This window comes from Spermophilus citellus (genome assembly GCF_964194105.1).
Source record: "Spermophilus citellus genome assembly, chromosome: 5".
NCBI classification, from domain to species: domain Eukaryota; kingdom Metazoa; phylum Chordata; class Mammalia; order Rodentia; family Sciuridae; genus Spermophilus; species Spermophilus citellus.
Genome location: NC_138186.1, coordinates 152277516 through 152295491, shown reverse-complemented (window position 1 = coordinate 152295491; position 17976 = coordinate 152277516). Strand labels below are relative to the sequence as shown.

The window sequence follows — 17976 nt, the reverse complement described above, 5'->3', positions numbered from 1 at the left end:
TGTTTACCTCTATAATTCCATGACAGCTTCCTCTTTGGTTCAGCTTTAAAACTTAATTGTGCCATCCTGAGCACAACTTTATAGAGTTCTAGTCTCAGGAACAAAGAAAACTAGACATTGATATGGGACAAACGTAGAAACTAATTGGATGTCATTTACATAAGTTGTATCCAGTCACAGAAAAATAATGTGAAAAAGAAATTAAAATTTCAAGTAAGCTAGTACAATATTTTTGAAGAAAATTAATGACGAGTTGAGAGTACAAACTTACTTTTTAGACAAGATATGTTTAGGATGTAATTTGAATCTGGTTTAACAAAACCAGAGCTTTTTGAAGGCTGTGGATTTGGAGAACTCTTAATGTTATATGGTTTGAAAAGTGATTCTGAGTGTCTCTGTGGTTCAATAGATTCTTCCCAGAAGTATGTAACTCTTAAAGACACATTTCCCAGCCACAGATTTTTTAGGCAAATGGTGAATTTCCAATCTAGTAGTTTGTTTGCTTGGGGTTCTAAATCCTGCCTTTCTTAGTTTCTGTTTTTACAGGCCTGGAAAGGTTTACCATTAAAAATAGATGTTAAATCAAAGCCAAAGTAATACTCCTGTGTTACTTTGTTTTATAATTATCAGGGTAATCCATATCGTATTTGGTATTAAAGCACTACTAATTTTTTTTTTTGAAAAAACAGGAATATTGTAGAATCGGATCCGTTAGCCATGTGATTCCAATTTAAACCATGTACCTGATTTTAGACTTATAAAGTCAAAATTTAAATTTTTACATTGCTGAACAATACTGAATTGTTTAAGAACATTCGAATTCTCACATTTATAAATATAATGCATTAGATTTAAATGTGTCAAATGATTGTTTTTTTTTTTTAAAAGGGCTTTTTTTTTTTTTAAAGAGAGAGTGAGATTTTTTAATATTTATTTATTTTTTTTTTTTAGTTCTCGGCGGACACAACATCTTTGTTGGTATGTGGTGCTGAGGATCGAACCCGGGCCGCACGCATTCCAGGCGAGCGCGCTACCGCTTGAGCCACATCCCCAGCCCGTCAAATGATTGTTATAGTCACATTCAGGCATTTGAAGTGTTCCTAGAGGAAAATCAAATCTTTTAAATTTACACATTTAAAGAAATAGTATAAAGAAATTATAAAAGCTGGAAAGAACATTCTGATTGTTCCAAGAAGGATCTGTGGGATGTGAACAAGTGAAGGAGAATTCCATTGCAGGGAATGGCTTAAACAATGTTGGAATGGCTTAAACGAATGTTGGAAGCATGCATAATGAATGTACTTGGGGGACAACTTTTATTTGATTTGGTCCAAGTGAGGAATAAAGGCAGAGTCATCTAGAAGCATGGTCTGAGGTTGGACTACAGAAGCTCCTGTGGGCTCAGTTCCAGTAACTGGAGTTATTCTGTAGACAAGGTGAATCACTGGAAAATTCTGGGTGGGAATGTTACAAACATTGTCCTTTAGGGAGCAGAATGTGCTGGTCAGGGAAGATTCAGGTGATGATTCAGAGGTCAGAGGATACCACCTGATACAGGGGTGCTGCAGTCTGGCTGGGCACAATTCATGAGCCATTTATCAAGCAGAGGTACTCCGTTATCAAAAAAAACGAACAAGGACCAGGTGTCTATCCACGATATTGTGGAGAAAGGCATCGGGCTCCATTGCCAAAAAACGAACTTTATTTTTAGAACACACACGGGGCACCACACCAGCTCTTTAAGAATTCCCTCAGAGCCCAACTGCCACCACCAGCTTCCCACGAGCCTCTCAACTCCCCATACCTCCTGCTCTTGAGGCCGATTGGCTGGGTCGTGTGGGCAGAGCCAAAAGAGTCCCCCAATGTCGGGGGCCATTCTGACGCGTGATTGGGTGACTCCCGTTAAGGGCCTGAGGCGCTTTGGCTGTGTCGAAGCTTTCCCGACCCTTTCCTGATGAGAGAGCCCATCCGTGTGGGGTGTGCCTGACCACTGACCCCGGGGACCCAATCACTGACCCTGACCTTGGAGTGCAGCCCCCCCCCCCTCAACCTTCATTGGATGGAATTCTCCCCTGAATCTCTTGTTCCCCAAATAAAAGGCTACTCCCAGGCGTGTTCGCTCTCTCTCTCTCCTGCTAGCCCAGAGTAATCCTCGCTGCCCTGCTAGAGGTGGGAACCAGGGAGGTGAGTCTCGGACCTAGCAATATAAATAAGGTAACTGGTTTGTGTGTTTTATTTGGATCTCTTCTAACTAACTTTATGCCTAGAACCTCATTAATGAAACCACTGCGCAGGCCGCGTGGTAGACCCCAATGAGCAGCTCTGTGGTCTGAAAGGGTGGGGGAAACAGCCCAATGAGCATCACAGCAGAGGAGCCAATCAGCTGGCAGCTGGAAGTTTGCTGGGGCCCCTTCTGCTGTGGCCCTCAACACAGGGGTCTGAACTGAAGAGGGAAACAACTGGACTATGGAAAGAGGTGACTGGAAGCTTTGGTTCCCAAGTCTGGCCACATGAACAATAAGAGGTAAATTCCTGCCAGTGTTGAGAGCTTGCTACCCCCATTTGCCTGACTGGGGCCAATCAAAGCCCATAGTCTGTCAAGGAAGAAATCTTCAGATGGACAAATACTGAAAATGCTAGTTCTCTCCTCCGTATGATATATATCTAAGTACAAAAAAGGCTACCATTGTGGCTTTGTCCTCTTAAAATCCTAGGAAATCGTGCCTGTTTTCAGCAAAAGAGAAAAAAAAAAACAAAAATAAACCATCGAACAAACTTGAGATTCTTAGCCTTTCTTTAGAATTTTATGTGTTCTATTTTTAGTGTCCTTCTTTTAAAGGGTAGGGTTCAAATCTCATAAGCTGAGTGAGGGCTTGGGTTGTCTGCACCAGTACGGCTAGTAGCACAAGTCCATGCGGGCCTCTTAGTTGAGATCAGTGTAGGGTTAAGTCACAGTAATTCAAAGGCCATCACAGCACTGTGGAAAAGGGAAACTCCACTTCTTACCTCCTTTGGATTTTACAAGTAATGTTTTAAAGTTTTGTCTTAGAAAAGAATCAAAAGGCAAAAACTACCATACCAGCCTTGGAGATGTACCCCCCCCCCCTTTTTTTTTTGGTACTGGGGATTGAACTCAGAGGTCACTGAGCCACATTCCCAGTCTATTTTGTATTTTATTTAGAGACAGGGTCTCACTGAGATGCTTAGCACCTCACTTTTGCTGAGGCTGGCTTTGGTGCTTCTTGTTTTAAATAGTACACCTGGGTCAATTTTTCAAATCATTTTTCATGTTTTTGGTCCTAATCTTTATTATATGTCCTCTGTCTAGGACCAGGACGCATGCATTGCTTTTCAACTTTCCTCTCACATTTGTGACCTTGTCCTGGAGTCAAAGGAGGCTAAGTTACTATTCGTAAGCACTGTTAAAAAACATGAAAAGTATATTCCAGTTCCTTTTCTGGTCAAAATATGCTCCCAACTTCTTTCCTTGCTTGTAATGCATTAAAAACTAAGCGCAATGAGGAAGTCTGTTTATTTTCTGTATCATAGACTCTAAAGGGGCTCTTTTATGTTTACATGGTATAATGTCAATAAAAATATCAATATCAAATACCCTTAGATATAAAAGATAGCAAGTTTTAAAACTATACTGTATGTTGCTATTAAAAGCAATAATCTTTAGACAGATATTTTAAATAAAAAGTATAAGTCACAAAACCTTATACACAAAAAAATGTTAAAAATTTAGGTGTTGTTAAAATAACAGGAAACTAAGAAAGTTGTTTTACTCTTGTGTTACAAGCGAGGACTGTGAACTTTTAATTTAAAAAGACTGAGCACTATCTGAATGTAATACAAATTAGAACAAACTAAAGCTGGGGATTTCCCAATGATTTTATTGAGGTAACTTTTCCCAGTTTTATACATATATGCATTTATATATATTTAGGAAAGCTAAACAATGTCCTAAGGCACTTGGAATTGTGCACGGCAAAGTATCCTATTATAGTATACCACTAGATAGAGCGAAATTTTGCTTTTTAAATAACACAAACACCAATATGGAATAAAAAAGATAATACATAGTTTATCTTTCAGGTTACAATAGTGGAATACATATACATATGTGTGTATACTTGTAGATATTTATACCCACATACTATAATACAGTACAGATTAAGAAAAATGACAAAAAAGAGAAACTGTCATGTTAATCAGTATACAGTTCCAGTTATTTACACTCACAGATATTACATCTGTGTAATAGGTGGACAAGATCACTCACTGGAAATTAGGAACCATTCAATTAGTCTGATAATGATCACAGTTTACCATTCTTTCAACTTTAACTGAAGTTTGAAATAACAAAAAGAATGCAGATAGCCCTGTATTTCAAAATCACCATTACATAGGAAAAAAAAATGACTAGTTTGAATTTTTAGTAGGTATTTCACTGGTGACATTGGTACAGAAACTTTTTAACACACTGGCACATTTCTAAGCCATGGAAGAAATATTAAAACATGAAAAAGAAAAATTAGTGCTGATATTTTAAGTGATGAAAGTGGTTTGACCCTTGACTCAGTCTGGTTCTTTCTGAATGCTAATTAGCACTGCAGTGGCAATTTCTTGTGCAGATGCTCTCTAAGCAATGTAATGATATAGCCAAACTATAACATCATCCAGTAAGGGAGAAGCTCCCCCCAGATTGGCAAGTGGCACAAATACTATTGGCATTTTAAGATATCATAAAATTGACCTGAGGGTGGAGTGGCAATCGGCATCATTTACTCCTTTCAATTTATTCTTAAAAAAGAAAAAATACTGCTATTAACAAAGATAACAATTCCTAAGCACCACCTATACATTTTCAAAATAACTAACCACCTTTATCAACTCTGAGTTGCTCGGCCTCAAAATATTTTTGGAGTTTTATTATTTTAAAAAATTATAGTGGCTAAATTAATTCCATTCTCCAAGCCATAATTCACTGTAATAATTTCAAGACATTAACCATTCAGTTTTGGTGTTAAAAAGCGACAAAGAGCATAAATGTGTTTCTGTATTGTTTGGTGCAGATTAATAATGTTTCACCCAGGTAAAAGGAGTTTTGTGTGTGACCATTGCTGCAGTTGAACTACAGGCATGCAATCCACAGTTAATCCACATTTCCATCATAATGCAGCACTCACAGACCTTGTTAGAAGAGCTGAAGCACGTGACTATTTATACAGGGGAATCCAAGCATTTGCATGTGCATTAAATGCTTCCTTAACAGGAGAAAGAAGAGACTCTTTTGGAACTCATGGGATGTAACATTACCATGTGAAATCTGATGGTGACTTCCAAAGACCCCCTGCTTTGTTTATGTGGACTGTTAAGAGTCACTGTGTTTGTGTTCAACTCTTGTGACAATCCTCACAACACTGCAAGAACTATGTCCAACAGTGTAGTTTTGGAGTAAAAATTGTGAGGGGAGAAAGCTCGCTTCATGTAAAATCTCTCCCTTAAGTACACACAGGGATCAGGCCAAGTTACCATGCCCACTGCACACAGAATTTCCAAGGCTGCTGGGAAACTCCTGCCTGAAGAAATGTGCAAATTAAAGCTGAATGGAAGTAGAAGGCTTGAGAAATGAATGGGCCCAAAGAAACACAAGGCAGTAGAGACAATGTTTTGGGGATAGGCACTTCTGCCTGTGTGTTCTCAATTATGTTCAAGTGGGGAGGTACCACCCTATGAGGGCATCTGAGCTGGGGAAGAGCTTGTTACTTGTGGGTTTTACACTGACTGGGAACACTACTGGCATTTTTTCAGCAGGAGACTGGGATGTTAAAACACCTTGCAAGGTGTGGGACATTTCTGTGTAACAGAGAATTGCCCAAATCTAAATGACTACAACATCCCCACGGAGAAACATCGATTAACAAAGGTTGTCTCCTATGTGCAGCTGTGCGAGCAATGCCACAAACTAAATGACATTTTGTGTGTGTGTATGTGTGTGTGTGCAGGGAATCCTAGCGTCGCTAAACATGGCCCTTCTTCTAGGGTCATCTTTAGGAGGGAATAGCTGCCACAGAAATCTTCATTTCTTTGCCAGAAATCTTACAATGTATGCAATGGGATTTCTTAATTTGGGAGGATTCTGATTTCAAAACAGTGCCCACAGATGTGGCTTATTTTCAGCTGCTTTCTCGAAATGCTAATGATGGTTCACATTTTCAAACAGATCTTAAGCTTAATGACTACAAAAAGTAAAAGAAGGTGAAAATGAGAATGGTTTGGGGGTTCCTTTCTTGGTCCCTAGTACCCTTTGGCCACTGCCTGCCTTTCTAGTAAAGCCTAAAGTTCCTCTTTGGAATTTGAGTTTGAATTATCTAGGGATGTGCTTTTTCTCAGGAAGATGCTCCTATTAACATGATTACTTTATTGTTACATTTCCTCTAGCACATATTTGAATTCCAGAAGTTTGTTCTGCTTTGTCAAGTAAAACAATATAGTATTTCCCACCAGACAGTACAAATCAAAGACTTGCTAGTGAAAGATTAACCATTTCAAGGGCTAAGGCCGCAATATTGCAAACAAATTGTGTCTAAGTGGTTCCTTAATGCTCACAACATATTCTAATGCTGTGAAGAAATAATGATCTCAATATACTTTCATGAGTAAGGACAGGCTTCATATACTGGGATTCAGGAATGCTTGAATAGTTATGCCACACTGATGAGAATGACATAGTCAATACATCTTGTATTTGTTTAAATACACCTTACCTACTATAAGGGAAGTTTCTTACTTTGTATGAAATATGCTGCTAGGACCATAAACATTTTTGAGTGAGAGAGAAAGGAAAGAAAGTTTTCACTGCTTAAATGACATACTACTATGTGGTATGCCTTTTCCTTTTGTGAATTAAGTTTTACAAGTTGTGTTTGACTCTATGAAGTATAAGTAAAATACATGTTATATGTTTGTGTGGTATGTATCAGGATATGCAGTGTTAATGCCATTTTTTTTTCCTCTTTCAAGTGTAAGGTAGTGTTTTTGGGTTGTCATTGTTGTTTGGTATTGGGGACTGAACCCAGGCCTTATGCATAATAGGCAAGCACTCTTACACTGAGCTATATCCCTATCCTTTTCATTTTTTATCTTGAGATAGGGTCTCACCAAGTGTTCAAGGCTGGCCTTAAACTTAGGATCCTTCTGCCCCAGCCTCCTGAATACCTGAGATTACAGGTGTGCACTACGTGCCCAGATTTTTTTTTTTTTCTCCTTTTAATGTGCTAGTACAGCACTGAAATAACTGCAGGATGTACAACCTGACTTATGGTTTTAAGGACTCATGAGTCATTTCAATATTTGGTGATTTCTGAAGAGTATATTCAATCCTTCTATTTTCTTAAGCTGATTTTTTTTACTTAAATTTCTGAACTCCAGGCTAGGGACCCAGCTTAGTGGTAGAACACTTGCCTAGCTGGGTTTGATGCCCAGCACTAGAAAAGAAAAAAAAAAGAAGTTTAAAACTTTCTACTAACAGAATGTTTAATGACATTAGAGAAAGATAAGTAACTACACTCATTCTGCTAATAAGGGATACAAAGATGCAACCAGAAAATCAGTTCTTCTGGGTAAGTTAGAGAAGTAGATGTGTTGGTTTTTTTCCTCTAATTAAACAGCTTTTAAAATGCCCAAGATAGGTTCTCTAACTACTGTAGATTTCAGTTAAATAATTCAAGGAATTAGCATAAAGATAGATTACAGCTAATGTAAAAAATATGCAAAACCCTTATCTTACACAGGAAATTATCAAGTAAGCTGCCTTAAATGCATGTTCATCACTAGAGAACCATTTTTTCCAGGTTGATTGGTAATGACCATGAGGATGTTGATAAAGTTCATTTAGCATTTTCTTACCACCTTAATATTATTTTCCCCCTATTTAAAAAAAAAAAAAAGATGGAATGGTCACTTTGGTTTTCACATTCTAATTCTTTCCTTCCTAAAGGTGGGTTTGTTTTCTTCTTTAATCATATATCAAGAATCCAGGAAAAGTCACTCACTTGTTCTTTGTTAGCCTAATGTCACACTTCAGTGAAAACCTGGAACTGTGTTATAGCAGCAACAAAGAAAGAAATTACAGGGGCTGGGGATGTAGCTCAGTGGTAGAAGGTGCTTAGCATGCACAAGGCCTGGGTTTGATTCCCCAGCACCAATAAAGAAAACCAATTCCCACACACATTTATTTTCTTTATAGAATAGAAACATAGTGGTTAGACTGCAGAAATGCTGGTAGTGGGCAGGGGCATAATTACAGGGAGGATGACCCAGGCCTTTGCATTCTTGTAGGCCTGCTGGGCAAGAGACCCTTGCATGGGCTGCTGGTGGGAGATATGCAGTTGTGCCTTTAAAAATTAACCAAGAAAATAGAGCTTCATTCTGCGAAATACAGCTCAGCACATAATCCTTTAATTCCTTCCATAGCTTTTTATTTAGCGGATCCTGCTAATGAAATAATTGGTGGTTCTAGTCACTTAAATATTAGACTAGCAGTGATTAATTTTATTATTTACTTTCAAATTTCTCTCTGATAAAATTTTCTCCGAATGTATTAGTTAGTATGAAAAAAAAGTGTGGGTACTTCATAAATCTGATTTAATTACACAAGGAAAATTACTGAATTACTTAGTGCCCACTTTTTCACTTTGGTCCAGGGTGAATCTCATTTTAAAATAAAAGAATTACATTTTATGTATCACTAATGGTTAAAAAGAAAAGTTCCTTCCATAAACTCAACAGGAACTTTCTCTGACGTGTATCTTGAGTGCTAAATCAGTGATGTCTTTATATTTAACATTATATAAGACCTTGTAATTAGAAATTTAAAAAAATACTCAAAGATTATAAGCATAGAAAAAGAAAAGGAACATTATATTCTCTGGTATTTTTTTTTCCAAGTCACTAAAATGCTAATAAGATAAAATAAAGAAAAAGATAACTTAGAAAAAAAAAGAGAACAAAATTAACTGTCATGGCTGGATTGAAACCTTATAAACAGACAAGGGTTTAGGATGTAGCTCAGTGGTAGATCACTTGCTTAACATGTGCAAGGCCCTGGGTTTGATCCCCAGCACTGTAGAACAACAGAGCAGACAATACCACAGCCAGATATAGAGCCACAGATTTGGAGATGCAGAAACATTTTTTTCAAAGCAAGGTATGTCTTATTCTATTAGTGAAATGACAGCGCTATGGAAAGCAGACTTATTTTGTTAATGCACATAGCTGACTTCAGCAAGAGGTACATTAATGCTGGTTACTCTTCTTATTTATAAAATGGTCCTGGCTTTTTATAGTATGGCAACTGGGGTCAATATTTTAAAATTTTAAAATAAAATTACCCAATTTCAAGTGGTTCTTTAAAATGCCAAGGAATGGTAGGATCAAAATTTATCCAGCACATGAAATGCTTACTTTGGAGTTGAAATTGAAAATTACACTGTTCCACATTTTGAACCAGAAACAATTCAGAAAATTCTTCTCATCCATGTTCTAAAGAATAATATATCTTCTAGTTAGGTCTTGCCTTCTTTTTATAGATTTCATGTGATTTTAACAGAAGGGACACAAAACAACTGTGAAAGAACAATTCAATGCAAGGAGGTATTGACATAAGGTCAATGCATTTGAGACTAGAAATCATTCTGGGCTTGGGGTTGACTCCATGAAAAAGATCAATTTCATTATAGAGGGTATTTTTTGTTTTATTTTTAAATGTAAACAACACTGACTGCAGGATCATAGGGAAATCTATGACTTTTACCTCACTGATCTTCTAGCATTAAAATAAATGCTGTTTTTATGGATGCAGTCTGTAGACTCTTGATATACATGATGAGGTTTTCCTCACAACTTAGCAAAAATTTTCTGTTTTCTTTAAGCATTGGGGTATTTTTTTCTTGTGCTTTATTTTATTTATTTTTAAATAGCAGCAACCCATCATTTTCTTTCTTTCTTTCTTTCAGTACTGGGGATTGAACTCAGGGGCACTCGACCACTGAGCCACATCCCCAGCCCTGTTTTATATTTTAATTAGAAACAAGGTCTCACTGAGTTGCTTAACGCCTTACTGTTGCTGAGGCTGGCTTTGAATTCATGATCCTCCATAACTGGTCCTTTGCCTCCTGCTCCAAACTAACAGCAGGCAACATACACTTGCACCTTGCTTACATTTTAACTTTGGATTCAGGTTTTTAAAAGGGTGTCATGATTGTCAATAGTATCTTCTTTAGAACAAGTATGGTTGCTTGACTTTAGAGATAATCAAGATAGGGAAAGGCCGAAAGAATTATTTCTAAAGCTTGCAACAGATATATACAGCTGCATTACATCTGACTTTATGTCCAGTCCTGTTATCCTTGTGAAGGGCTGATACACTGATACACTAGGAAAGAAGTATTAAAAAAAATAGTCAAAATGTGTATAGCCATGCTACTTAAAGCATGCAACAAAATTTGGGTAAGCATGCTTGGTCAGAGTCAATAGAAACCTCTTGTATTTAAGAAAAAGATGAATGAAAACATTCAGACATTTCTGGCAACTGGATTCACTGGCACAACATAAAATAATGGTACTACAGTGTACCAACTTAATGGTGAAACAAGAGTATTCTAGAGTCAAGTCTTTAAGGAATCCACATTGGTAGATTAGATTCCCAAATCCCTTAGTAAGTTCTCAGCTACCAAAATGCCTATTTCGAAAATACAAATATGCTTCAATTTTCTCTCTTCTTCATTAACATAATGAAGTATTTTTCTCTCTCTCTTTTTTTTTTTTTCTGATTTTCAACTCCCACCCCTTTCTGGTGCCCAGCAATTCCAATCTCCATTTTTCTTTAACCCGCATGCGTGACAACATTTGGCTTTCTGGTAGGGAGTCAGCGATTGTCTTCTGCTCATCTTCTATGATTTCAACTCCTGATGAAGAACAGTGGATGTAACCACAGTGCGCCTTACCATCAATACACATTCTGGGCAGCAAGGCTCACTGTGTCCTCTGCTTGCTTGTTGGCCCATCTTGGCTGTACAGGTGAGGAGCACTTTTGATCAAAGCTGAGTCACACATCTCCTTCACCACAGGTTCAACGGAAACACACACACTCAAATCTCAGTGCAATATCAGGTTTTCAGGAAGAAGGGCTTCCCCAAAAGACGATCCATTGCTGTTTCCAAATAGTTCCGCACTTCCTTATGGACGATGAAACCTGGAGGAAGAAAGGTAACTGTGAATCCGTGGTGGCCCAGGGGCACTCTACCTGCGTGGAACTGAGGGCAGCAATGTTCACAATGAAAAGCAGGTAGCTCTAGGTGTCCCGCAACTGAATACTGTCACAATGTTGGAAAACAGAGACAATCCCTGTGTAAAAGATGGTAGTTATATCATTCAGGTCACAAAGCAATCAAGGCATAAAACGTCACCATCCTTGATGGGGACATTCTAACCCATAGGAAGCAGAATGAGATGTGTCACAAAACGATTTGGTTACACCTGGTCTGTAGTAACAAAGGAAGACTTCAGTCACTATTTCATTAGCTTCTGCCTCTCATCAGCTCCTGTAGGTGACTCCAAATTCATTTTCCATACCTGAATTTCCAAATGCCTACTGGGCATTCCTACCCAGACGGTCCAGAGTAACAACATATTGAGCATGTCTGCAGTTACACAAAGTTTTTCCTGTTAACCTGCTTTTGCACTTTCTATCTTGTTTAATGTTCTACTTTTTAAAGTATTTTTAGCCTAGAAACCTCAGCTTTGCAATTCATTCCTCTCCTTCACCCGGCCCTGCCCATCAGTCACTAAGCCCGTCTATGAATTATGAAAGCCCTGGCCATCTTTGGCTGGCACCACTTTAGTGGTCAGCTTGCTGGTCAGCCAGCAGCTTCATTTCCCTCCATGCAAATTTCTGAACATTCCTGCATTTTTGTAGACCTGTACTTTCTAGAACATGCTGTTCCTATTACCTCAATTCCTTCCCTTCATGTCCAGTCTGTTTTCATAGTCAAGATCAAGGTCAAAAGCCATCTTCTCCATAAAGTCTTATCTATCCAGCCCTTCAGACTAGTTCTGGGATTCACATTTATGCAACTCTACTTGGCAATGTCCCACTTATTATAATCTCATGCTCATATACCCTGTTGAACGAGTCTTTTAACTGGTTTTCCTATCCAGACACTCCCCATCAAACCCTGTCACTGTCACTAGCATTATCATTATGAGATATTGATCCCACTATTCTAGTTTATTTATTTATTTATTTTTGTCATAAGAATTACATTATTCCTCCTTCTCTACAAAATAAAATTTAAATTTCTTGGACTGGTGATCAAGGCCTTTTAGAATGTGGCCCAACCCATGTTTCCAGCTAGATCTCTCTTTATTACTATTCCCCAATGTGCTCAGTTCTAATCTTTTGCCCCCGAATGCTCTTGTGCTCATGTTCTTTCCTCCACCCTCATCTTTCTTCCCATCTCTGCTTTGTATGATCTCACTCTCTGAGGTTCCCAATTTCCCTTTCCTCCATCTCTCAGGGAGGCACGAATCACTCTCTCTTCTGTGCTCCTATGACCTTTGGTTTGTGCCAATTATTTATCATGATGAGGTCCTCCTTGTGCAGGAGGGCCTGTGCTAACGGGCCATGGGAAATGAGCAGAGGACTGTTTTTATTTGCTTTTACATACACCATCTGGCACTTGGTATATCTTTTTTTTTGGGGGGGGGGATACACAGGATTGAACTCAGTGACACTCAACCACTGAGTCACATCCCCAGCCCTATTTTGTATTTGATTTAGAGACAGGGTCGCATTGAGTTGCTTAGTGCCTCACTTTTGCTGAGGCTGGCTTTGAACTCACGATCCTCATGCCTCAAGCCTCCTGAGCCTCTGGGATTACAGGTATGTGCCACGGAGCCTGGCTGTGGTGTATCTTAATACATGCTATTATGTTGAATCAAAGCACTAAGAAATGAAAAAATAAAGACATAAGAAGAGATACAGACAAGACTGGTTATGGTTGATAATTGGAGAAGCTGCCTTGTGGATGCATGGGTCGTCTTACACTATTCAGTATGTTTAACTTCCCAAAAGTCAAAATAAAAACAAGATACACCAAGCTTTCCCAAACTGGTAAATAAGTTATGGCTGAAGCAGGACTGTGCCCCTTTGGAGTTCAATTTTTAACTCTTCTAATGGCCATGCTCTTGGGCAGATGTGTGACCTCATAAATAGACATTACTAGTGTGGTCACCTGGGCTGCCTTTGCTGCCTGGCCATGCATAGTTCTCCCCTCTCAGGAGGTGGGCAATAGGCACCAGCTTTTCCTCTACATCAGCTCACTTCCCCTGGGGGTGGCATGCTTTTCTCTTCCCCTAGCTGTGAATAGTTAGGTTCCTCCTGTTGTTTAAATCACAGAACAAGTCTCATTTTTTCAACTGACTCCTTTTTGGGACAACCCGCGCTCTCTCTCCCCTTTTCCTTCTCCTGGTATCCTGTTATATTCTCTTCACGGTACTTCAAACTGAAATGTCTGTTTACTTGCTAATGATTTGTCTCTCTCACCAGAATGTAACCAAACCACCTGAGGACAAGGACCTCAAATGATGTATTCTAAATTCCCAGGCTCCAAACACAATATAGCTCACTCTGTGTGCTCACTAAGCATTTGTTCAAAGCACAAACAGCTGAACACATCATGGGGGCATTTAGAAAGCCATTTGATAATTCTTCCTTTTGTGTGCATGTGTTGCTGGGGATGGAACCCAAAGTTTTGCAATTGCTAGGCAAGTGCTCTACCACTTAAGCTACACCCCAGCCCCCTGGATCACTCAATCTATAAATACTCTCATATAACTACAGAGTCAATTGTAAGATCCCCAAACTTAATTATAAGCAAATGCATAGTAATCATGATAACCCATCTGACAGAACATTCCAAAGTGCTTTCTGGAAGAGTCAATCACAAGCTAAAGAAAAATACAGAAATTCCATTAAAAAAAATTTTAAAAGAGCAAGTGAAAACTTCTTAAATCAAACTTTTTATATAAAATATGAAAGAGAGGCAAAAACTAATAACAATAGCTAACATTTACTAATGCTGGGCACAAATCCAAGTGTCATGCATATGTACAACACCTCATTTAATCCTTAAAATAACCCTATAAGGTAGGGACTCCTGTTCCCTCTTTATACAGGTATAGGAACTGAAGCCCAAAGATGTTAAGTCATTTGCCAAGGGGAGAGAGATCATAGATGGAGGTGCTAGGCTCCAGGCACTATTCTTTCTTTCTTTCTTTTTTTTTTGGAGGGGGGGCGGATACCAGGGCGTGAACCTACGAGTGCTAAACCACTGAGTCGCATCCCCAGCCCTTTTTGGTATTTTACGTAGAGACAGGGTCTCTCTAAGTTGCTTTAGGGCCTTGCTAAATTGCTGAGGCTGGTTTTGAATTTGCAATCCTCCTGCCTCAGCCTCCTGAGTTACTGGAATTATAGGCATGTGCCACCGCATCCAGACTATATGAAAATACAGATTAAAATGTACTCCAATCTGCATTTTCATTCAAAAGAGGGAGTGTTTCTAGTGCTCTCTGGGTAGAGTAGAATAAAAAGGCAACTAATTGGATTTCTACATCTACCAAGTTTTGATCAATTTTGTCAGAGAAAAATCCCTTTTTCCCATTTCCACCCTATACTTTGATACAATTATCTCAAAAACATCCACCTTTCTCCACAAAGGGGAATCAATGGAAATGGGCTATTCTCCAACTTTTTATAGTAACTAGAGAAGCAAATTCAGCCTGATCCTGGGGTTGAAACCAGCAGTATCCCCTCCCTTCCCTCTGAGGAAGACATACTGGCATTGTTTGTGCCACATGAAGAGCAGGAGCCCTGGGAGCCCTGGCACACAAGATAAATTGTGCCTCGAGGATCCTCATCCTGGGAGTCATCAGCCTCTCTTTCTAATGTTCATCTTTAGGAATTAAATAAAAGCTCATCTAATTTAGCAATTATTCAGCACTCTCCAATTTTGCTCGCCTTTGCACACCAAATATTCTACAATGTCCCCATCTTCAGATGTTCTTTGGTCCTGGATTCAAAGGATAAGTGGGACAAAGGACATAAACTGTTTCTCTTCCCATCCCATCGGTGACGTCTTTGGGATGAAGAAGTAAACAAAGAATTAGGTTGGGCAATCAAGCAAGTAGTCAGTGGACTGAGAAGAGATAATCTTCTAAAGCCCAGCATTTTCCTGAAAAGTATCCTACTTTTAGATTTCCAAACCTAGCAAGGACATTATCACACTTCTTTTTTCTTTTCCTGCAGACACCATTTGCCCAGGAACTGCAGTAGATAATGAGCTCCACAGCCTGGGTTGCGTGGAAAGATGACACCAGCAGTCTCAAGGGCTGGCTCAGAGAAGGAGGTGAGCAACCAACACTGTGAATGCAATAACATGCTGACAAAACCCAGGGGCAGAGCTGCAGCCTCTTACATAGATTGTCCAGATTTGGTAAAACAAACAACTCATGTCTTTTCTGCTCTGTATGATCAGAAAAAGCATAATCATATCCTGTTAAATTAAGCACCTTATCTTCAAATTCATCTCTAAAATTCATGGTTAGAGGTAATGGAAATGCAAACTATCCCTTAAGTGTGTTCCAACTCAGCAGTTTGCATTCATTTAAAAATATAAGTTCAGCTTTACCTCCTGAGAAGTTTGCCTGTCTGACAGAATGACAGTTTTGGCTTTAGGCTTCAAGTTGGTGGAGCAATAAATAGATTTACTGTGCCCCAAGGACACATAAGCTTTTTGTCCACCCTCTTTTCAGAACTTTTCTGAGACTCAATTTTGAACTTATCTATATTTTCTTCTTCCTTTTAATACTGCTATACAATTTTTCTTATTTTCATACTGTCATGATGGAAAAGCTATTTTTAAATCATGGAATTCAGATAAGGATAATGATTTCCCTAAAGATGGTTCCTCTAAAACTTAATTCTAAAAAATGTACTCATCTTCCTGTAAATTCATTTGGGCACTATAAAAACAGAATCACTCCCAAATGTAAAAATATTACTTCACCATACTTCCCTATTTGATATATGCTAAATCCTGAATAATCAATCACTTATTTATCTATCTATTTATTTATTTATTTTTGCCATGCTGGGAATGGAACCCAGGACCTCACTCATGCCAATCAAGGGCTCCCCCACAGGGATACCTCCCCAGCACTCCCTCCTTCTGTCTTCAATACTTTCACTGTTATGCCATGTACACATATAGAAACCAAATGGAGAGGCCCTCCTAAACCACAGCTCCTGTTCCATCTGAGAGGTCACACCACATAGTGGTCAGACTCTTCTTTAGTCCTAAGACAGCCCTCTCATTCCTCTGTGGAGGACCCCTCAACAAATTTTAATTGCAGTCCTAAGTACAGTTGCTGCACTGTCACAATTCCATAAACTATGCTTATCCAGCAGCTGAAAGAGTGGTTTACTTTATCTGTAAATCCACATAGGATGGAAATACCTACAGAAAAAAGAAAATGAGATAATTGCCTTAAACTACACATTTATGTATATGGGTCCAACTGTCGTACATTAGAAATATTTAAAAAATAGGGAAAAGTCAAAATCCCCACAATTCCATAATAAACCATGAAGAATTTTGGATGTCATTTTCTAATATTTTTCTGTGCATCTAAGTTTTAAATATACTGCTGTTAAATATGCATTTAGTCAATGTCGTGACTTTCCCACCTGATGCGATGCAACGACCTCTGGAGACCTACTGTAACTCGAAGAGCTTCATCTCAATGATTCCAAGTCTGTGATAATTCCCTTAATATAATAAGCAAATAATTGATAAGATGATCATGTGTGTAAATATTTCAAAGTACTTTACATACTCTAAAATATTATTTACAAAATTAAAGTATTTTTTAAAGTGATACTTTCTTGAGTTTCAATCTGAAACCTACTAATTCATAAAAATTTGGAAAACAGGCTATGCAGAAGAAGATAAAAATTCCTCATCATCTTGCCACTCAGCTATAATCATTTAAAAATTCATTTTTTAAGTAAAATTTGACCTTTCATGCAGTTTGTCTTTATAATTTATGGAATTATTTTACATTGTAGAAAGTCCATTTACTATGGAAAGGGCAATAGTGGCCTTTAAAAAATGCAATGATGGTGGTCTCTTTAAAAAATGCAATGACCCTATCTAATAAATAGCCCACTGTTCAAGTGCATTTTGGGGTTTTGAGCAGAAGGCTGAAAGGCCAGCTGGGGATTAGAATGCCCAGGATGTGACCAGATAAGCAGCAACCTGAGGTTCTAGCTTGGTACCTATCAGTCCTCAGGACGAATTCTGTGGGGAGCACCTGAGCCTATTCTTGCTGCAAGACCTTCCACACATTTCAATTCCAGGGAGCTCTCTGGAAAATATTCCTGCTGGGGGAATTTTGTCAAAGATCACCACAATTCTTTATCAAGACAGATTAAACATGCCGCAGCATGTTTTCTGAGCTTAGAGTCTCAGAGGTGTCTTCTCCATGCACTGACCTCAGCGGGACAGTCACAATTAATATTAGTGCCAGCCCAGTATTCAAGACAAGCCACCATGATGAGATCCTCACCTACAGAAATGAGGACTTGGGGAATGAACCTTTAGTTTTTCTTTTAAGAGTTTTTGATGAGGCAAAACATTCTTACATTTCAAAAACTGAAAGGTTCCAAAGGGTAAGTAGTGGGAAGTCTCCCTTCCATGCCTGCCCCCAATCACCAGGTCTCCTCCCAGGAGGGAAGCAATGCTATCAGCTTTTTGTGTATCTTTCCAAAGATACATAAACAAAGAAAGCTATATATGGGAATGGATCCATCCAGTGCTCCCTGGTACATTGCTATGTGGGAGCTGTCAC

General features: G+C 38.7%; 1 protein-coding gene across 6 annotated transcripts in view; it reads right to left on the bottom strand.

The window, feature by feature from the left end:
- Window positions 1-7944: 7944 nt before the first annotated feature.
- PHACTR2 (phosphatase and actin regulator 2) overlaps window positions 7945-17976 on the bottom strand; it is a gene marked incomplete at its 3' end in the record, with an annotated part of 133576 nt that continues 123544 nt past the window's right edge. For all 6 annotated transcript variants that reach the window (XM_081295189.1, XM_081295193.1, XM_081295195.1 and 3 more), the window contains one exon: window positions 7945-11260. In XM_081295189.1, coding sequence (XP_081151315.1) covers window positions 11245-11260 — 16 coding nt within the window. The remainder of the gene's footprint in view (window positions 11261-17976) is intronic.